General features: G+C 36.9%; 1 protein-coding gene across 4 annotated transcripts in view; it reads right to left on the reverse strand.

The window, feature by feature from the left end:
- Window positions 1–18,567, reverse strand: part of Usp9x (ubiquitin specific peptidase 9 X-linked) — a 106,496-nt gene that overhangs the window by 28,242 nt on the left and 59,687 nt on the right. For all 4 annotated transcript variants that reach the window (XM_055599527.1, XM_055599525.1, XM_055599526.1 and 1 more), the window contains exons 20-29: window positions 18,193–18,342; window positions 17,442–17,562; window positions 13,030–13,160; window positions 12,536–12,814; window positions 9,218–9,343; window positions 7,707–7,829; window positions 6,036–6,202; window positions 2,359–2,467; window positions 2,023–2,169; window positions 976–1,122 (exon numbers count right to left, since the gene is read on the reverse strand). In XM_055599527.1, the coding sequence (XP_055455502.1) occupies window positions 976–1,122; window positions 2,023–2,169; window positions 2,359–2,467; window positions 6,036–6,202; window positions 7,707–7,829; window positions 9,218–9,343; window positions 12,536–12,814; window positions 13,030–13,160; window positions 17,442–17,562; window positions 18,193–18,342 (1,500 nt within the window). The remainder of the gene's footprint in view (window positions 1–975; window positions 1,123–2,022; window positions 2,170–2,358; window positions 2,468–6,035; window positions 6,203–7,706; window positions 7,830–9,217; window positions 9,344–12,535; window positions 12,815–13,029; window positions 13,161–17,441; window positions 17,563–18,192; window positions 18,343–18,567) is intronic.

An 18,567-nucleotide genomic window follows, 5' to 3' on the forward strand; every position in this document is an offset into this window, starting at 1 on the left:
TATGATGCAGTTTTACAAAACACAGGTAGCCAGGTATGGTCGTGCAAGCTTTTAATACTAGTATTTAGGAGTCATAAGTAGGTAGATGTTTGTGAATTCCAGTACAGGCAAAACTATATAGAGACTGTCTTAAAAAAAAGAAACAAACCAAAATAAAACAATAGCATGATTCATTTAAATAGGCTTAGGAACAGTTTAGATCTTTCAAAAAATTAACACCAAATACTGACATTTTATATGCATATAGTACCCAGAAACATCAACAGCTACTGGAACACAACTGCTCTATATTATATGAACAAATATTGTAACCTTAGTGAAGATTCTTTTTTTTTTTAAATATTTTATTATGTACACAGTGTTCTGTCTGCAAGTACATCTGCAGGGCAGAAGAGGGCACCAGATCTCATTATAGATGGTTGTGAACCACCATGTGGTTGCTGGGAATTGAACGCAGAACCTCTGGAAGATTCTTAAAGGCAGGTTTTTTTAAATTATTAAAGTAAATTTTAATATAAATTCTATTACCATTTATTCACTTTATATCACTGCTGTAGCCCTACCCTTGTTCCCTCCCCTCATCTCTTTCCATGAGTCTTCCCCAGTCCACTGATATTGGAGAACACCCTCCCCTTCCATCTTGACCCTAGCCTATCAGGTCTCATCAGGACTGTCTTTCCTAGCCTTCTTATGTGGCCTGGGCCCTCATGGGGAGGTGATCAAAGAGCCAGCCACTGAGTTCATGACAGAGACAGTCCCTGCTCCACTTACTAGTAGGGAGCCAAATTGGAGACTGAGCTGGAAGGGGCTACCTCTGTACAGAAGGTCTAGGTTATCTCCATGAATGGTCCTTGGTTGGAGTATCAGTCTCAGAAAGATCCCTAAGCCCAGATTTTTTTGGTTCTGTTGTTCTCTTTGTAAAAGGTCAAAATAACACAAAGACCTAATATTGTTTAGAATCAACAACAAACTTACTTTAATGAGATTAGCACCTCCCTTTTCACAACCAATATGAAACTTTTTCTCAGGAGTCTGAAAAGCCAGTAACTCTTTTGTAACCCCAAGGTGTCCTTCAAGGATTGTTTCTTCTACACCTGTTTCACCTGTTCTTTTAACATCATCCTGCCAAAGGAAAAAAAATGTAAATGCCTAACTTATGGAAAGGAGAAATCTGAACAAGAAAGCTAAAGGATGTGCGACAATTCCTCCAAATCTTTCCAGTCAAGTTAAAATTATTTTGACATTTCAATACACATGTTTTACAGACTAATAGAAGAAATGCTAATCTGAATGCTGAAAAGATTTGGCTGTGAAATGTACCTCAATAGAATCCTATGCCTGAATACTTGGTCCCTAGATGGGGGTGCTGTGTGAAACACCTAAGAAAACTCCAGGAGGGGGAATTTTCCTGAAGGAAATACACTAATTACTAGAAAGGCGTGTTTGTTGGCTTTGAGCTTTGGCCTCACGTCCTGTTTACTCTCATTCAATGTGAATGACCAGCTTCCTGTTTCTGCTGTCATACCTTTCTCTACATGATGGCCTTTAAACTACTTCTCACTCGCTTTTGTTGGGATGTTTTATCATAGTAATCAATATAACTATAGATATCCTCAGAAATAAGTCTTCATATGTCTTTATATTCTACTATTTTTTGTAGGTGGGAACAACCAGCATTTCTTTAAAATGACAACTTGCTGATAGGCAAAAAAGCCAACACTGCAGCTAAAATTTAGTATGACAACTTCATACTTTACAAACACCAACAAGGCCTCCCTATGTAGCCTTGAACTCAGAAATGAGGGGAAAAGCTTGTACCACCATGTTTATCTTAAGCATAGCTCTTCTGTAAGTGGTAATGTATTCACTCAGTAAAATTCAACCCAACAATGCAATGTATGTTCTTTGGTTCCGCTTTAAGTTTGGAGTTCACTTCACCAAAATGTTCTAAACTATGAATCATTTATTAAAGAAGCATTATTTCTAATAATATAAACGAACATAGTATTAACTGTGACTTACCCTAATTCTTTTAAGCCAATCAATTTCATTATTGAGAAGAACTTCAGCATTGGGAACATTAATGTTACTGTTGTAAGCATAGTTAAGAAGGTGCCTTAAAAGAGTAAAGTAGTCGCCTGAATGTTTAGCCCTCTCTCTCGCTGTGCTCTGAAAATGATAAAATACATTATGATGATTCAGTATGTTCATGCTTGGAATTCCCTTGTCCCGAGTTAACAGTATGTTTTATTAAGTATATACTGTCCTGATACAACTAAACCCACAAATTCTTGAATAGCCATCCCCTTGTTGAAGGAATTATTATACTGGTAAACATTTTTAATTTAAGGCTCTTACCCCCAAGACAGTAAAGAGCAGAGTAATGAAGAAAAGTAGAGGCCTGTGTCCCATGCAACATCTGGTGCACATTAAGAAAAATTGTTCCTGTGCCACTTGGCGAACATTTCTGAAATGGAAACAATTTACATTTAATATATTGTTTTTCTCTTGGGAAGGGGAGGATATATTAAGAACATAAATACAATAACATACAGACATGAGACCTTACTATTTATTTCATGCTCAAGGCTATGACTTCAATACTGTCACTACAGAGGTTGAGTACTTTTTATTCTAACCTTTATCTAAAAATTCTTAATAATCTATAGCAAACCTCAAACACCTACCAGCCCTCTCCCACAGAATTTTTATCCAATTGTACTTCAGAGGAGGGGCCAGTGTGAATTACACTAAGAAAGGATACTGCTGCAGGTGTTCCTTATGCTGCAGTATTGATCCAAAAGCATGTTGCCCAGATGAGGATGATCAGTATCACCTGGGAACCTGTTAGACATGCCAACTCTCAAATCTTAAGAGAAATGTTAGTAGGCCTGGCCAAGAATGTGTTAATAAGTCTTTCAAATGATTCTGACATTCTCTAAGGACAGAAAAACCACTGAATTTATACAACAATTCCTCTAAGTTGACTCATGACAGCAATTTTAGCTAACCATTATGAATCAATCTTTTTCAGCAGGGCTTACATACTACAAGACATTCACTAGAATAAATTCTTCAACTGCAAGGGGACAGAAACATCTTGTTTTGACATGGTGATTCTACAACCTCAGAGTGTCTGAGAAATAGTCTATGTTCAAGAACAAGTTATAATTAAATCAATGACAATTAAACTTTCATATATAAGCCTAAATCTAAGATTTTTTTTTAAATTATGGAATGATTAAATGGTAATGCTTAGGCAAAATGTAAATTCTCAGGTTTAAAATATGAAGCACTTCTGGTCCCAAGTACCTAAGAAAGGGAGATTTACCCATTTATTAATAGGAAAAAGAAAAAAACCCCACATACCTTAAAAAAAAAAGTTGACAACTGAATCTTGGTACTCAAACTCTTGGTATGTTTCTTTTATTATTACAACCAAGATAAAAACTAAAATGAGATGAAGTACTTCCTGTTGTGGATGTATTGGTTTATGATATGAAAAATATTTTTGGTGAAATTTCAAGGTGAGGGTTTTAGTTTGTGCACAACTATTAAGTGTCTTGTGCAGAACTTGGTCTTTGTCAGATGGAATTTTAGTTGAATCCTGAGGACTCTGAGACAGCCCAGAGTAAGAAGGAGCTACTTGGAGGAGGGCACTTGCTGCTTGTTTGTCCTGCTGCTGCATTTGCTGTTTGCTAATTTGCCAGTTACCTGGACTTCTGGATGACTAGTATTGATTAGCATTGCCCTCCAAAAGAATCCTACGACCCTACCCAGCAGAAAGCAAAAGAGAGAACTCCGTCCCGACACCACTAACCTTCTTTCCCTCCCTACCCAGTGTTGGTTTGGAAGAGAGGTAGAAGTGTTTATTAACCCTAAATAAAGTAGGTTTGCTACAAAAACAAAAAAAAGTCAACAGCTTCCTATAGTACTTTGACTATCTACAAGTTTCAAAAAACATGATTAAATTGGGCCCATGATAGCTCAGAGGTAAACCTGGGCCAAGAATTCCAACCAGTACCACAAAAATCTGACTACCACCTACCTACACACCAATAGTTGTGACTTACACACTGGGAGCTTTATTAACAGAAAAGCAAAAAACCTATTACACTAAATTCCTTTTAATCTAGATTTGAAAACTTGCTAATTGGAGGATTTTGAAAGCAAAATCAAGGGAGCAAAAAACCAAAATCTGCTACTTTCTAGGTTTGTCCTCAGTAAAAGTCTTGATCTATCATCTTTCCTCCTTTTACCACCACCACCACCCAAATGCATTATTAAATGGAACTACAATGATTCATCCTATTCTTCATTTCCATGCACAGAGCTGTCCAAAGAGGTAACAAGCTTTCTCCTATTCTGCATGTTTGTAAACCATGAAAAAGAGAGATTTTTTTTCTTTTTTTTGTTTTTGTTTTTCAGGTCTCACCGTATATCCCTAGGTGTCCTGGAACTTACTCTGTAGCCCATGCAGGCCTCAAACTCACAGACCTAACCTAACTTGCTGGAATTAAAGGCATGTGTCACCACAGCCCAGCTGAAAGAATTTAATGGGCCAGACTGGCTGTTTTCAAGGAAATCACTCAAGGTTCTTTTCTGATCAGTAAAGATCCACCTTCATAATCTACTTAAGTGTGTTGTCAGGAGTAGGAAGAATGTACCTGACCCACTAGCGAGATCAATTAAGTTTTGTGGGGTTTCTCGTTTCTTTGTTTTGCCTTTTGTTTTTAAAGACAGAGTTTCTCTGTATAAGCTTGGCAAGTCCTGTAACTAGCTCTGTAGATGAGGTTGGCTTTAAACTCAGATCTGACTGCTGTTGCCTCCAGCTTACCCCCATGCTGGGATTAGAGGTGTGTGCTGACTCAACAACCACCATTCAGCTGTATTTGTGTGTGTGTTGTGTTTTAAAGACATGGCCTTGCTATGTAGCTCTGATTGTCACTGGAACATTTAAACCAGCCTAACCTCAAAATCACAGGGGTGCCCCTGCCTCCAGAGTGCTGGGATTAAAGGTGTGTTCCACGATGCCTGGCTTAATTAATTTTTATAATGTGAAGATCAGCACTACATTAGACGGCTATAAAAGAATGGGAAACATTTTCTACCAATGTAAATGCCTTAAATTTGAATAACTTGTATAAAAGCAGCCTGAAACAACATCAGTGATACTGATTAAATAGTCTTGAAATAGAAAAATAAGGGATTATAACCAATTGATCTTTAGTATAAAATTCACAAGTTCCAATGGCAGCCCTTTTATAAATTTCATATTAACAGTTGACACAAGACAGGCTAATATCCTACTGATTTTTGTAGGCTAAAACCAAACAAATTTAAGTTAGGGAAAAATTATTTTTTATTATTAGTTACAATTTATTAACTCTGTATACCAGCTTTATCACACTCCCTCATTCCCTCCCAAACCCTTCCTCCCTCCCTCATCTCTTCTCTGCCCCTTTCCAAGTCCACTGATTGGGAAGACCTCCTCCCCTTTCATCTGACCCTGTTTTATCAGGGTATCTTCAGGACTGGATGGAAAGTCCTCCTCTGTGGCCTAGCAGGACTGCTCCTCACTTAGAGGGTGGGGAGGTCAAAGAGCCTACCATTTGAGTTCATGTCAGAAATAGTCCCTGTTCCCCTTACTGTGGGAAACCAATTGGTTACTAAGCTACCAGGGGCTTCATCAGAACACAGGTTCTAGGTTATATCCATACATGGTCCTTGGTTGAATGTCAGTCTCAGAAAAAGACCCCTGTGCCCAGATATATTTGGTCCTTGTGGAGCAACTATCCTTTCCACATCATACTAACTCCCCTTCTTTCATATGATTTCCTGCACTCTGCAGAAGGTTTGGTTATGAGTCCTAGTATCTGCTTTGATACACTGCTAGGGCAAAAATTATTAAGCGAAATTTTCCTCAACATTAATGCAGCATGCAGAGTGAGTGCTGCGATATCTTGTGCTAACATAAATTTGACTCTTACAAAAATAGGATCAAGTTTTTTTTTTTAAATTAAAAAGAAACTTACTTGCTGTGACAGTGCAATAGTAAGTCAATAATAAATGTCTGCCAAGCTTTTTCTTTACTTAGAGCATCTAAGGCTGTTGGGATCAAGGCGAAACACAATGTCATCACTTCCAATGCTTCACAGCAAACCTGTTCATCTTCAAGATCTGGCTCATTGCCTGCATTGGTCTGTAAGATTATAATTGAAAACAAATTACTTAAAGACGCTTTTAAAGAAAATGTAACAAAAGTGTAAGGGAAACCTTCTGGCTGGTGAATGGAGGAAAATAGGGAAGGGGAAGGAAAAACAAATTTTGTTTGAAAAGTACAATAAAAAAAAAACCCAATTCTTTTTAAGTAATTTTAGAAAGTGTTTAAAAATTACCTGCTTAAGCTACTTGATCCTTCTCCTTACTCATATTAAGAGGTATTTTGTAATAGTTTGGAAACAACTATAATAGAAAATAAAGTCTAAGGCTAATACTTTGTTATGACATGAAAGGGGTTGAAGACATAAACTGAGCATATATGTCATTAAAAACTATGTAGTAAGAAGCTCCTGACCTTCTGAGTTGTGCACTTCTGAACTAACAACCAACCATAGGTGTGTTAAAACAAATCCACTATAATAAATTGTTTTTATTAAAACAATCACATCAGACAATTGCTTAGTAAGGGTTTTATAATTTTAATGCCAAATATGCTGTAACTTTATTGAAAAGTCAGTATGTGCTATAGTAATGCGACTGAAATAGGCTTTCAATAAATATACCAGACAGGCACTATACCAAACATACAATGGGAACATAGAAATAGTAATAAGGATGTATGTTCAATGTGAAGGGGATGCTGGACTGATCAAGTTTTCCTTAAGAAGGAAGCAGTGTGAGCTGGAGAGGTGACTCGGTGGTTAAGAGCACTGTTGCCCTTATGGAAGAAACAGGTTCAATTCATAGCAAGTGCATGGTGACTTTGAACTACCTGTAACTCTGGTACCAGAGGATCTAATCCCCAATTCTGACATCTGAGGGCACCAGGTCTTGGTACACATACATGCATATGGGCAAAACACATTCATAAAAAAGAAGATAAATGAAACTTAAAAAATATAACTTACATAGAACTGAAAGATAACAGAAAAAATTTAGAAGAAGCAAAATTTTGAGATAGTCTGACTTCAGTGAAATGGGAAACATCTATCTATTCATTTTTGAGACAATATTTCTCTGTGCAGTCCTCTATAACTCAAAGCCCAGGCTGGCCTCGAAATCAAGAAATCCACCGGACTCTGCCTACCAAATGCTGGGATTAGAAATGTGCACCACAATAACATGACAAATTTATTTTCATTTTATATGCATTGGTTATGTATGTATGTATGTATGCCTGCATGCATGTCTGTATGAAGGTGTCAGAGTTATAGACAGTTGTGAGCTGCCATGTGGGAGCTGGGAATTGAACCCAGGTCCTCAGGAAGAACAGTTTGTGCTCCTAACCTGAGCCATCGCTCTAGCCCCTTTTCTTTTTAAAGCAGCCTCAAAACAACATTAATTTTATTTTCGAAATAAATCTTTACTCAACTATAGCTTCAATTAGCAAGAGATTAGATTTTTAAAGATGAATACATTAGAAGTGTATCCACATGCATAATTAACTAACATTTATAAATACAGGATATATTTCACAATTTTACCTTCTCATAAACTTTTGTGACTTCATTTGGGCTGAATACCAGTTGTAATGCCCCACATCCTGATGTCCAAATAATGTTTTGTATAGCTCTAATTACACATATGTCAGGCATATACCTTGAAGCCTATAAAATAATGATTAATTAAAACTGTGATAAAAATGTTGACAACCACAAAAAAAAAAAAAAAAAAAAAAAGACAACCATTGCACTCCCAGGCATTTACCACAATAGAAAAGAAAGTTCAAATAATGGTATAAATTTCCCATAGCAATTTTATTCATACTTAAAAAACGAAAAAATCAAGTGAAATACATAACAATTCATGGAATAATCATAGTGAGATACGTTTTATTATATACGATGAATTTATTTATGTGTGTTTGAGTATATAGATATGCATGCAAAACTAGCTAGGTAGGTTTTTGAGACAGGGTCTCACTATGCAGCTTTGGATGTCATGGAACTCACTCTGAAGATGAGGCTGAACTAGAACTCAAGAGAGATCTGCTTGCCTCTGCCACCCTAGTGATAGGAGCAAAAAAATGTATGCCACCATGACTGCTTTATAATGGGATACTATTTAACACACACACACAAAAAGAAAAAAAAAAAAGAAATACTGAGCCTTAAACACCAACAATTTAAAAACTCATTCAATTGTTTATTTCTTGAGACACGGTCTTACAAACTGGCCTTCAATTTATTATCCTTTTGATTCAATCTCCTGTGTATTGGGATTACAGGCACATGGTCCAACTGAATAAAACTTAAGAAAATGAACTCGTGTTTTATGTGGTAATAGAGCTTAAGGAGAGAATGGACTACAAATAAACCATATGGAAGAGTTACAGAAACATCCTGTCTTAGGGATACTGTGGATGTTTTGATTTATGATACGTAACAAGTTTTTGGTAAAATGTGGATTTGGGGATTCTAGTTTGCTCACAACTTCTTTCCCTCCTACCATGTGTTTGGGGTGTTGGAAGAGATATAGAAGAAGCATTTAATAACCCCAAATAAAGAAGGCTTGTTAAAAGAACAGAGTCAACAGGTATGAAATCTTCGATTTAACATTGAGTTCGAATAGCACAAAAAATATTGTACAGTGTTTTTATGTGTGTGTTGTATAGAATTGTACACTGAGTGAAAAAGTATGTATACACTAAGAATTTTATTATACATTAGAAAAACGACTAAACTTGCAACAGTAAAATGAGTGAATTGAAAACTTTGGGGTTGGAGAGATGGCTCAGTGGTTAGGAGTACTGGCTACTCTTCCAAAGGAGCCTGAGTTCAATTCCCAGTATCCACACATGGCAGCTCAGAACCATCTGGAGCTAAAGTTCTAGGACGTCCAAATGCCCTCTTCTTATCTCCAAGGGCATCAGGCATGTAAGTTGTACAAAGACATAGTAAATATAGGCAAAACACACATAATTTAAAAAAATTTTAAATTGTACAGTAACATTCATGACACATAATACATTGTTCATCAGAAATATATGACTAACCTCATCAGATATTTGCTGAGCAAGACGAACAGACACATTTCTAAGCATGCATTCAGATGATGGGTTAGGAATGCTCTGAAGGGCACTCTGTAGCACCACTGCTTGATCATGAGTTACTTGGTTGACCTAAAAAAAAAGTTACTCATTTTATTTGCGTATTCTGCATATGACTTGATCCAATTATGTGTACCTCACTCACCAACATTCCCTTCAAATGTTTTCTTTCCACATTAACACCTTTCTCCACAATCCCCTATTCTAGATTAGATTAATCTGTCAATTTACAAACAGATCAAATTCAGTCTCATCTATAGATGTAGTAAGTCATGACAGGTATTTTACTTGTGCACAGTTTGGGCAGACCCTGCTTATAATCTCCAGTTAACAAATTCTTCTTTGAAAACTAAGACTATAGAAATTAATAAAACATTAAAAAGATAGCAGTACTGTTGATAGTATACTAAGTGTTTTAATCAATGAGAAACAGATAATGTAGTTAAGATAAATAATTCTGATTATCTTTCTGCTGTGGCTTCTTTCTCTGTATTATGGCACTAAATGCAGAACTCTCTACCTAGGTACAGTCCCCTGCTCTGTGTCTGACTTCATCTGGAAAGTGTCTTTAGACAGACTCCCCTAGCTACACTTGATATATGTTGGCCCACACAGCTCCCTGATGGCTAGTCCTCTTCTAGGCCTCTATGTTAATTAAGCACCAACATTCTACTTTTATGTTAATTAAGTATTGACATTCTGCTCTTACAAGGGAGAGTGCTGTACAATACAAATGAAGCATCCTTGAAGTCCATAGTTCCAACCAATTATGTAAACTTATTCTTGGAGACTCCCAACCACTTCCCTAGGGGTATATAGCCTTTGTTTTCTCAGATTAAATTTGAATAAACCATCAGCTGTTCCCAGGTGTGTGATCCCTGCATGGCTCTCAAAGGCCAGCTTCTCCAGCCCCTCCAGCCTTTGTGGTCTGCTGGGAGGCAGCCCCAAGGCAGGAGGAGAACCACAGTTCAGTTCTTGGATTAAAAATGTGCCTACCAGTGCGCTACCACACCTGGCCTAAAATACTAACTTTTCATTTTGCTTTTAATTGGCAAAAAATATTTTACATACCTTAGTACCTACAGCTGGAAAATGGCATGGTCTCTAAAGTATTATAAAAAAGATACAAAAAGGACGCACCTTATTGGCTTGTGTGTACTGTATACTTCATTAAAATCTAATTTTGTCCTATGATGTGATACAGGGTCTCAGATAAAGCTCAGGAGCGCTACACTCTTAGCTTTCTTTCTACTTTGGCCTTCCAAGTGCTGGGATTACAAGTAAGAATCATCACTTCCAAAAAGAACTTTTCCTTCCTTTTAAGGTACAAAAAATTCCTTTAAAAACTCTTAATTCTGAAATGGACTATAATAAAAAACAGTATGCTATTTTATTCATTTTTATCTTTTATTGAAAAGCTTGACCCTTTTCTTTTAGGTCTGATATTATGTAGACTAGGCTGTTCTTGAACTGGTGATCCTTTTGTCTTAGAATGTTGAGATTACAAGTATCCACCATGCCTGGCTGCCTAAGATATGAAAGAACAAACTAATACAAGTAAAGTCAGGTGCGGTGGAACAAGCCAACACTCTGAGAGGCAGAGGCAGGAGGATCTGTGTGAGTTTGAGGAAAGCCTGATCTACAAAGCAATTCCAGAACAGCCAAAGCTACACAGAGAAACCCTGTCCAGAAAAATGAAAAAATATAGCACAATTATTGGAAGCTGGAGAGATTGCTCAGTGGTTAGGAGCACTGGCTCTTCTTCCACAGGACCTCCGCTCAATTCCAAGCACCCACACAACAGCTCACATCTATTATTCCAGTTCAAGGGGATCAGACGCCCTAACACAGTCATAGTGCAGGCAGAGCACTAATGTACATAAAATTAAATAATTTTTTTTAGAAAAGAAAATACAATCATCTCCCAAGATGACCATTATTCTGCCTCAACTACTGTCAATTATATTCCCTCCTCTCACTTTCCCTTTCCATTGCCCTTTAGGATTGATAGTAGGCAAACTGTGGGTACCATAACACTTCATTTATACCTGGATGTGGTGGTACACAATTTAAATCCCAGCACTTGGGAGGTAGAGGCAGATAGATCTCTCTGAGCTCAAGGCCAGCCTGGTAAACATAGTTCCAGGACAGCCAGAACAATTCAAAGAAACCCTGTCTTGAAAAACAAATCAAAGAGTAAAAACAACACCCCTCTAACTAAAAAATTAAATTAAAAATTATGATTAAAAAAGCAACACTATTATAAATTATTTTGAAAACTAGCTCGGAAATAAAAAGGTTCTTCTATTAAATGTTACAGTATTATCATATGTAAAGCAATCACACATTAGAGGAGAGGCTGCTATCGAAAAGTAGATGAAGAAAATACTTATTTTACAAAACAAACAGCTGGAGAGATGACTCAAAGGTTAAATGTCTGCTCTTCTAGAGGTTCTGAGTTTAATTCCCTCTTCCAGCATGCAAGTGACCTACAGACAACACTCATAACAAACTAAGTAATTTTTGAAGAAAATTTCTTCCTTGAGACTTTTATTGTTAAAGAGAGGGTCCTCATTCTCTAGCCCAGGCATGCCTTAACTGCTGGGAACCCTGCAGGATCCCAAATTTTGTCTTCTTTGAGTAATTAATAAATTTTGCATAGTGGCCTTTAACTAGACATTAAACTCTATCTTATCTTGAGAACTTCAGCAAAATGAACTGAAGATGTCATCTAGGCAAATAGACAACTACTTCGTAATTCATTGGAGTTTAAATGAATGAAGATGGGAAAGAAAAATGGTAAAAGACGAAAACAGTAGCTGGAAAGATGGCTCAGAGGTTAACAGCACCAACTACTCTTCCAGACGTACTGAATTCAATTCCCAGCATGTTTGGGGGCTCACAAACATCTGTAATGAGATTCGGTGGCCTCTTCTGGTGGGAGGTGTATTTGCAAACAGAACATTGTATACATAATAAATAAATGAATCTTAAATAAATAAATCTTTAAAAAAAGACTACAATACAAGTAAGAAATTCATTCATGTGGAGATTTTCTGGTTTACAATAACTGACTGCAAAACTCAAGTAGTCAGAACTGCCCTCTTAAATTAGTAGCAGAAAAGCCAGTGTACAGTGTGTACTTTTAATACAAATATAGACTAGTAAGGGAAAATTCTTTTAAAAAGATAGCCAAAGCTGAATTCTAAACTTTAGAATCTCTAAGAAAATTCTTATCTACTATTAGTATTAGTCTGTATTTACCGATGTCATGGAATTCACGCCTTCTACACTTGGCTGACAAGCTTCTGCTACAGCTCGAACATGGCCATAGCCGATGGCAGTTAGTAACAGTTTGGCTATTTTAAGAGCATTGAGGTAGGCACCCCTTCGAGTTTCCATATCTGCATTTGGTAGGAAGTTATTTCTGGTTAGCATACTCAGGACAAGGGGCAGACCACCACTTTTCAAGAAGTGAAACTGAAAATCAGAGGAATCATCAGCCAAAGGTGCACCAGCAGGCATTAACAAGGCATAGACTACCTGAAAATACAAAGGGGAGGAAGAAAAGAGAAGGACATTATTAAAAGGGATTTAAAATACAACCTCCATTTCAGCATCAAGACTGCTAAGACATTACTGATGATTTCAAGACTAACTTCTTATAATCTTATACACACCCTTCATAGTATTATATCAAAAATGAATTTAAAAAAAGAACTAAATTCAAAATAAAAAACAAAAACTTTTAAACTAACCTCTGTTAGGTACAGCACTTGTGATGCTGAAGGACCAAAGAAGAGTGAGTCAAGAGACGGACTAAGGCTGCTTTCTCCAAGTTTAGCATGGTCCAAACAAATAGCTCTTAATTTTTCTATTGTTGTACTATCTGTAAAAGAGAGAGGCATATAAAGCACAGTTCACATTTATAGCACTTGCAGCATTTTCAAGAGCATGAAACAGCGAACAATTCACTTGAGCTACACATTGTTGAACCTCTGTAACACAGTACCATACTTGGTTGACTTAAAAAAGCAAACAAATGAGAAACAAAACATCAACCATGGCCTTTAATCACTCAGCCTAAACAAAAGAGAACAGTCTCTCATCCAGGAGCCTCCAGTCAAAATGCGCTATTCAGCTGTAGGAGACTGATGTAAACAAACCAACAAAACTTCCAAAGAAGTAACAGCAACAGTTCTTACCCCTAAATTTGTTTGTCTTAGGACAGTACATATCATCTAGTTTGTTTCACTGAGAGACATCATGGTACTCAAGAAACAGAACCTAAAAAAAAAAAAATCACACACACACAAAAAACAGAGCTGGGCACTGTGGCACACACACACACCTTTAATATCAGTGCAGAGGCTGGCATGTCTCTGTGAGTTCAAAGCCTGGTCTACATACTAAAATCTAGGACATCCGCAGGTACATCCTTTTGAGACAGTAAATCCTGTCTCAAAACAAAAACCAAACAGAAACAAACAAAAAAGGAAAAAGCCTCGAATATAGGATGGAACAAAAAAGTAGAAGGAATAAATGAGATCAAGTGAGATGATTCAGTAGGTAAATAAAATGTCCTTACCAAACTGGTGGGTAACTTGAGCTCAATTCCCTGAACCACATGGTGGAAAAAGGAAATTGATTCCAGAGGTTATCCTCTGACCTCCACACAAACACTGTGGTATCCACAGAAAAAAATGAATATATAATGCAACAAATGTCTAAGAAGAAAAAAAAGTTCACAGCCAAATATGGTAATGCATGCAGTTAGTCCCAGTTCCTAGTAGACAGTCAATCAAGGCAGGCAACCCAAGTCCAGCCTAATCTACATAGCAAGTTCCAGGTCAGCCAAGGGAAAAAAAAATATATGTGTGTGTGTGTGTGTGTATGTATGTATGTATGTATGTATGTATGTATGTATGTATGTATGTATGTGTATATATATATATATATATATATGGAAGCAATGAATTTTAATGATACTGGCTTATAATTTATCTATCTGAGGGGTCTGAACCAAAGTATTGCGCTGTGGCAATTCCAGGTCTAAAACATATGTAGTCCTAAAAAATATAAGACCCCGATCATATATAAACTTTTTACTATAAAATATAGGCATCAAAATATCCATTCATAATCTTGGCATCAATAGATGGCCATGGTCTTGAGTTATTTACTTATTTTTTTAGAAGATGAAGCAGTTTTATTAAAGCTTAAAGAAAAACCACAAGGCAGGTAAGCTGTAAAGCCTTAGCAGCTTCCTGGAGGAGGCAAATGAAGAGGGAAAGTCATGCTGACATTTAGGCTGGCAAAGAGGTCAGACGTTATAAAACAAGAGGTTACATTACAGAGAAGAAAGTACTAGGGGAAGGGGGGGGTGGGAAGAGGGAGCCCAAATGTTAAGGAAAGCATGTTCAGAAAAGAAGTAAATGAAATTTAAGCTTTACTGAGAAATTCAGAAAAGTGAGCAGGCTTCCAATCATGTGGTCTGAAAGCTTCTGCCCTAGGTTATTTTTTTTCCTTGTCTCTTTAAAAGAGACAATAAGTCCAAGCAATTATAAAATTACAGCAATACATTATTTTAAAAAGTAAAATCAGCCAAGCATGGTGGTATTACCCTCTGTGAATTCTAAGCCACATAGTAAGACCATCTCAGAGAACGAGTATGTGTGTACATGTGCCAGAGTCAGACAGACAAGCTGACAATGAATAAAAAAAAAACAAACTTACAATAGACTGGCATATTTAAAAATATTCTTTACATTAAACCCCTGGAAGAAGGTAGCTCTGAGAAAAAACAACTCATTCATCTTGGTAAAGTAATAGTTTAAACAAGCATTGGCCATTTCAAGTTTCAACACTATAGTTTTATTTTAAAAAGTTAGGTTAATAATTTAGTGTGTGGGTACACATGTAAGCTGTGTTGAATGCACACATGGCGCAGCTCACATGTGGAAGTCTCAGTACAACTTTGGGAGACAGATAACTCATTTTATGTGGGTTCAGGGAATTAAATTCAGGTTATAAGGCTTGTGCAGTACCATTAAGTCATATGGTCCAGACTTAGCTATTTTAATTAAGTGTGAAGAATAAAGAAGCAACCTATATGATTTGTTTGTTTGGGTTTCTTTTTTTTTTTTTTGCCTAAACTTCCTGGCCAGACAATGTCTCCATGTGGTGACAGTAAGTTCAAATCACAAACACAAGGCATTGCTGTTTTTTATTTTTAAAATATGATGTCAAAGTGGAATCTGCATACATAAAACAGTAACTGTCACCAACAGGTGAGGACTGAATTAAATTGAGGAGTCTAAGCTGGCAATCTATTTCATAAATTTATTCTGTCACCCACAGGAAAAAGAAAGCAAGAAAGATGAGAACAATGTGTGTCTATTAGAACAAGGTGTTTATTTTAGAAAACAAGAGTTAAGTGAAACCCAAGATAGCTTCAAATATTATGTGGACCAATTAAATATGATATATTGAGCTAACAATATGAAAAAGAAAAAGCCAATACTATAGACCTGTCAATAAATTATTCAAGGTGTAGTGAGAGGGAACAAAAAATAAATTGTCTATACGTTGGCCCACTCAAATGTTAATAGAAGACCAGAAAGAAAGCGTGAGTAAACGTTACTCAAATCTTGGGAGTTTTCTTGTTTTTAAATACAATATACTTTGTGTTTTTACTACTCTCCCAACTTCATCTATATCCCTACCTTCCTATTTGTTCTTTAAAAAGAAAAAGAGAACAATCATGAAACCAGTAAGGTGGGCCTATTGATTCCCCCAGCACTTGGGAGGCAGAGGCAGGCAGATCTCTGGGAGTTCAAGGCTAGCCTGGTTTACAGGGTGAATTTCAGGACTACGGGGCCTATATAGAGACCCTGTTTAGAAAACATGCTTCCCACCAAAAAGGAAATGAAATTAAACCATTGAACAAAAAAATGCCAAAACAAAACTAAAACACACTAGGACTTCATTTTCTGTTGGCCAACACATAGACTACCATGGCCATGTGAGTATTGGGAATTGAACACGGGTCAATTAGCAAGTGTTCTTAACTGCCATGCCATCTCTCCAGCCTTCTTTTTTTATACTTATATTTTAAAGAAAAATCAAGATAATTACGTAAATTCCGGAACCCCTCCCCCTTCTCCCTTCAACCCTTCATTATGTACTGCCCATCAAATTCATAGCCTCTATTTTTGCTAGACAGGCAGGTATTATTAGTCTGTATAATGCTACTTGTATGTATGATTTCACGGGACGCCAATTGGTACTGAATAACCATTTTGGGGGACCTGTTCCCCCAAATATTTTCCCTGCTTTCTATATTCCTTAGTTGTTTGTCCAGGGTTGAGGACCCATGAAATTTCCGCCTTTCATGTTAGCATGTCTACTGGTGGTGTCCTTGTTTGAGTCTCTATTAGGCACTATGTAGAGGAGATTTAATGGGTAAATCACTTTCCTTTCCTTAAAAAATACCCAATTGTGTTTGTATGCAGGACTATGTAAGCACCCATGCCATGGGCACACAAGTGTAGCTTAGAGTATAGTTGGGAGGAATTCCTTCTCTCCCTCCAGAATGTCAGTCCCAGGGATCAAATTCAGGCTTTCAGAGTTGGTGGCAAGCACATTTACCTGCTTAGCCCCAGGTAAAGTTCTGCAACTGGCCACAGTACATGTTTTAGGATGGGGAGGGGGGGTGTCACATGGTGTTTTCAACTGATCTCTTAGCTGTTAATCAACAATTGACGCATATGAATGAATGAGCGAGTGTGGCTGGAAGCCAACACAACTTTATTTGTATATGTGAATGAATGGTAAATGTGTGGAGCTCAGAGGACAGCTTAGGGAAGTCAGTTCTGTACCATGTGTGTCCTCGGTATCTAACCACAGTTCATTAGATAAAGGCATACACCTTTATCCATCCATTAAGCCATTTCACAAGACCGCAAACATATATTTATTTCATTTTAGCCCTTAAAAAATTTAGACGCTTTCTTTAGGTGTTGGGCAGTGTAAAAATAAAAAGAAGCTGTGGGAAGATTTTGGCCTATAGGCTAGTTTACCAACCACTGATACACGGTTCATTTAGAAAAATATTTCTTAATATATCCTTTTATTGTTAGCAAGTATATCATCACTGTAAACATCTTACCTGGAGGCATAAGTTTCATAAGCACCCTTGCTCCATCTCTAAGAGGTGGCATATTTAGGCTGCTCCCTAAGTCTGCAACTTGCCAAAGGAAAGAGATATATCTGGGATGAAGTGACATTATCTAGAATGTAAAATATACATATAATTAGCTGTAAATTACTCTTTGGTTTCAAAAAAGGTCTTCCTAAAGTCCTATCTCCATAGTTTGCTCCTGTTACGTCTTCAAGATACAGACAAATCACCTGAGCCACATTTGTAATAATAGCTTTCTGCCACCACGCCACTACTAAATTCATGCACTGAAGTTGCTGGTGTTACTGCAGCCATTAAAGCTCTTATGAGGAAAGGAGAAAACAGAGGTCAAGAATAATGGATGTCACTGTTTTCTTTGGACACAATGAAAAAAAAATAGATAATCCCTACATACAAAGTTTGGAAAGGATCTATTTTATAGTACAAATACGGAAGACAGTGGTAACTTTCTGAAAGAAATGTTATAATTAAACTCCAATAAGTAAATTGTATGCAAATATAACCAAATAGGTACTACAGGCAAGTTTTTCTTTTAAATATCAGCTGACTTAACAATTGCCATTCAGAGGTCTTCATAGAAGTTCAGGGATAATTGTGTACATACTTTGCCTTATTAAGTAGAGTTCCTCCGCAACAACAACAACAAAAATCCTTGTTTATGTGCTTGTCAATTCTCAACAACTCTACAATAATGCATTAAACAAGAGAATTTACTTACTACTCCAGGCAAACAGCTTTCCACTTCAGGATTGGGGCCGTCACTGTAATGATTACCATGGTTTCCAGGAGATCCAGTTGAAGAATCAGAAGAGCTATCAGGACTTGATGGCATGTTGGAGCTTATTTGTGTAAGTTTGGCTGTAATTAGCTGAAAATGATACATATTAAAATCAAAGACAAGAAAAAATAAATACCATAAACCAGAATATACGGAACCCTAGTGATATAACAACCATTTTGAACCCAAAAATGTGATGCTGGGTGTGGGGGTATAGAGTTGGTGCAAAGATCAAGAGCACTAGCTACTCTTATAAGAGATCTGGGTTCCCTGCAACCACATAGCAATTTACAACTGTCTATAACTTTAGTTCCA

Source organism: Psammomys obesus, unplaced genomic scaffold (assembly GCF_907164565.1).
Source record: "Psammomys obesus unplaced genomic scaffold, mPsaObe1.curated_primary_1811, whole genome shotgun sequence".
Lineage (NCBI taxonomy): Eukaryota > Metazoa > Chordata > Mammalia > Rodentia > Muridae > Psammomys > Psammomys obesus.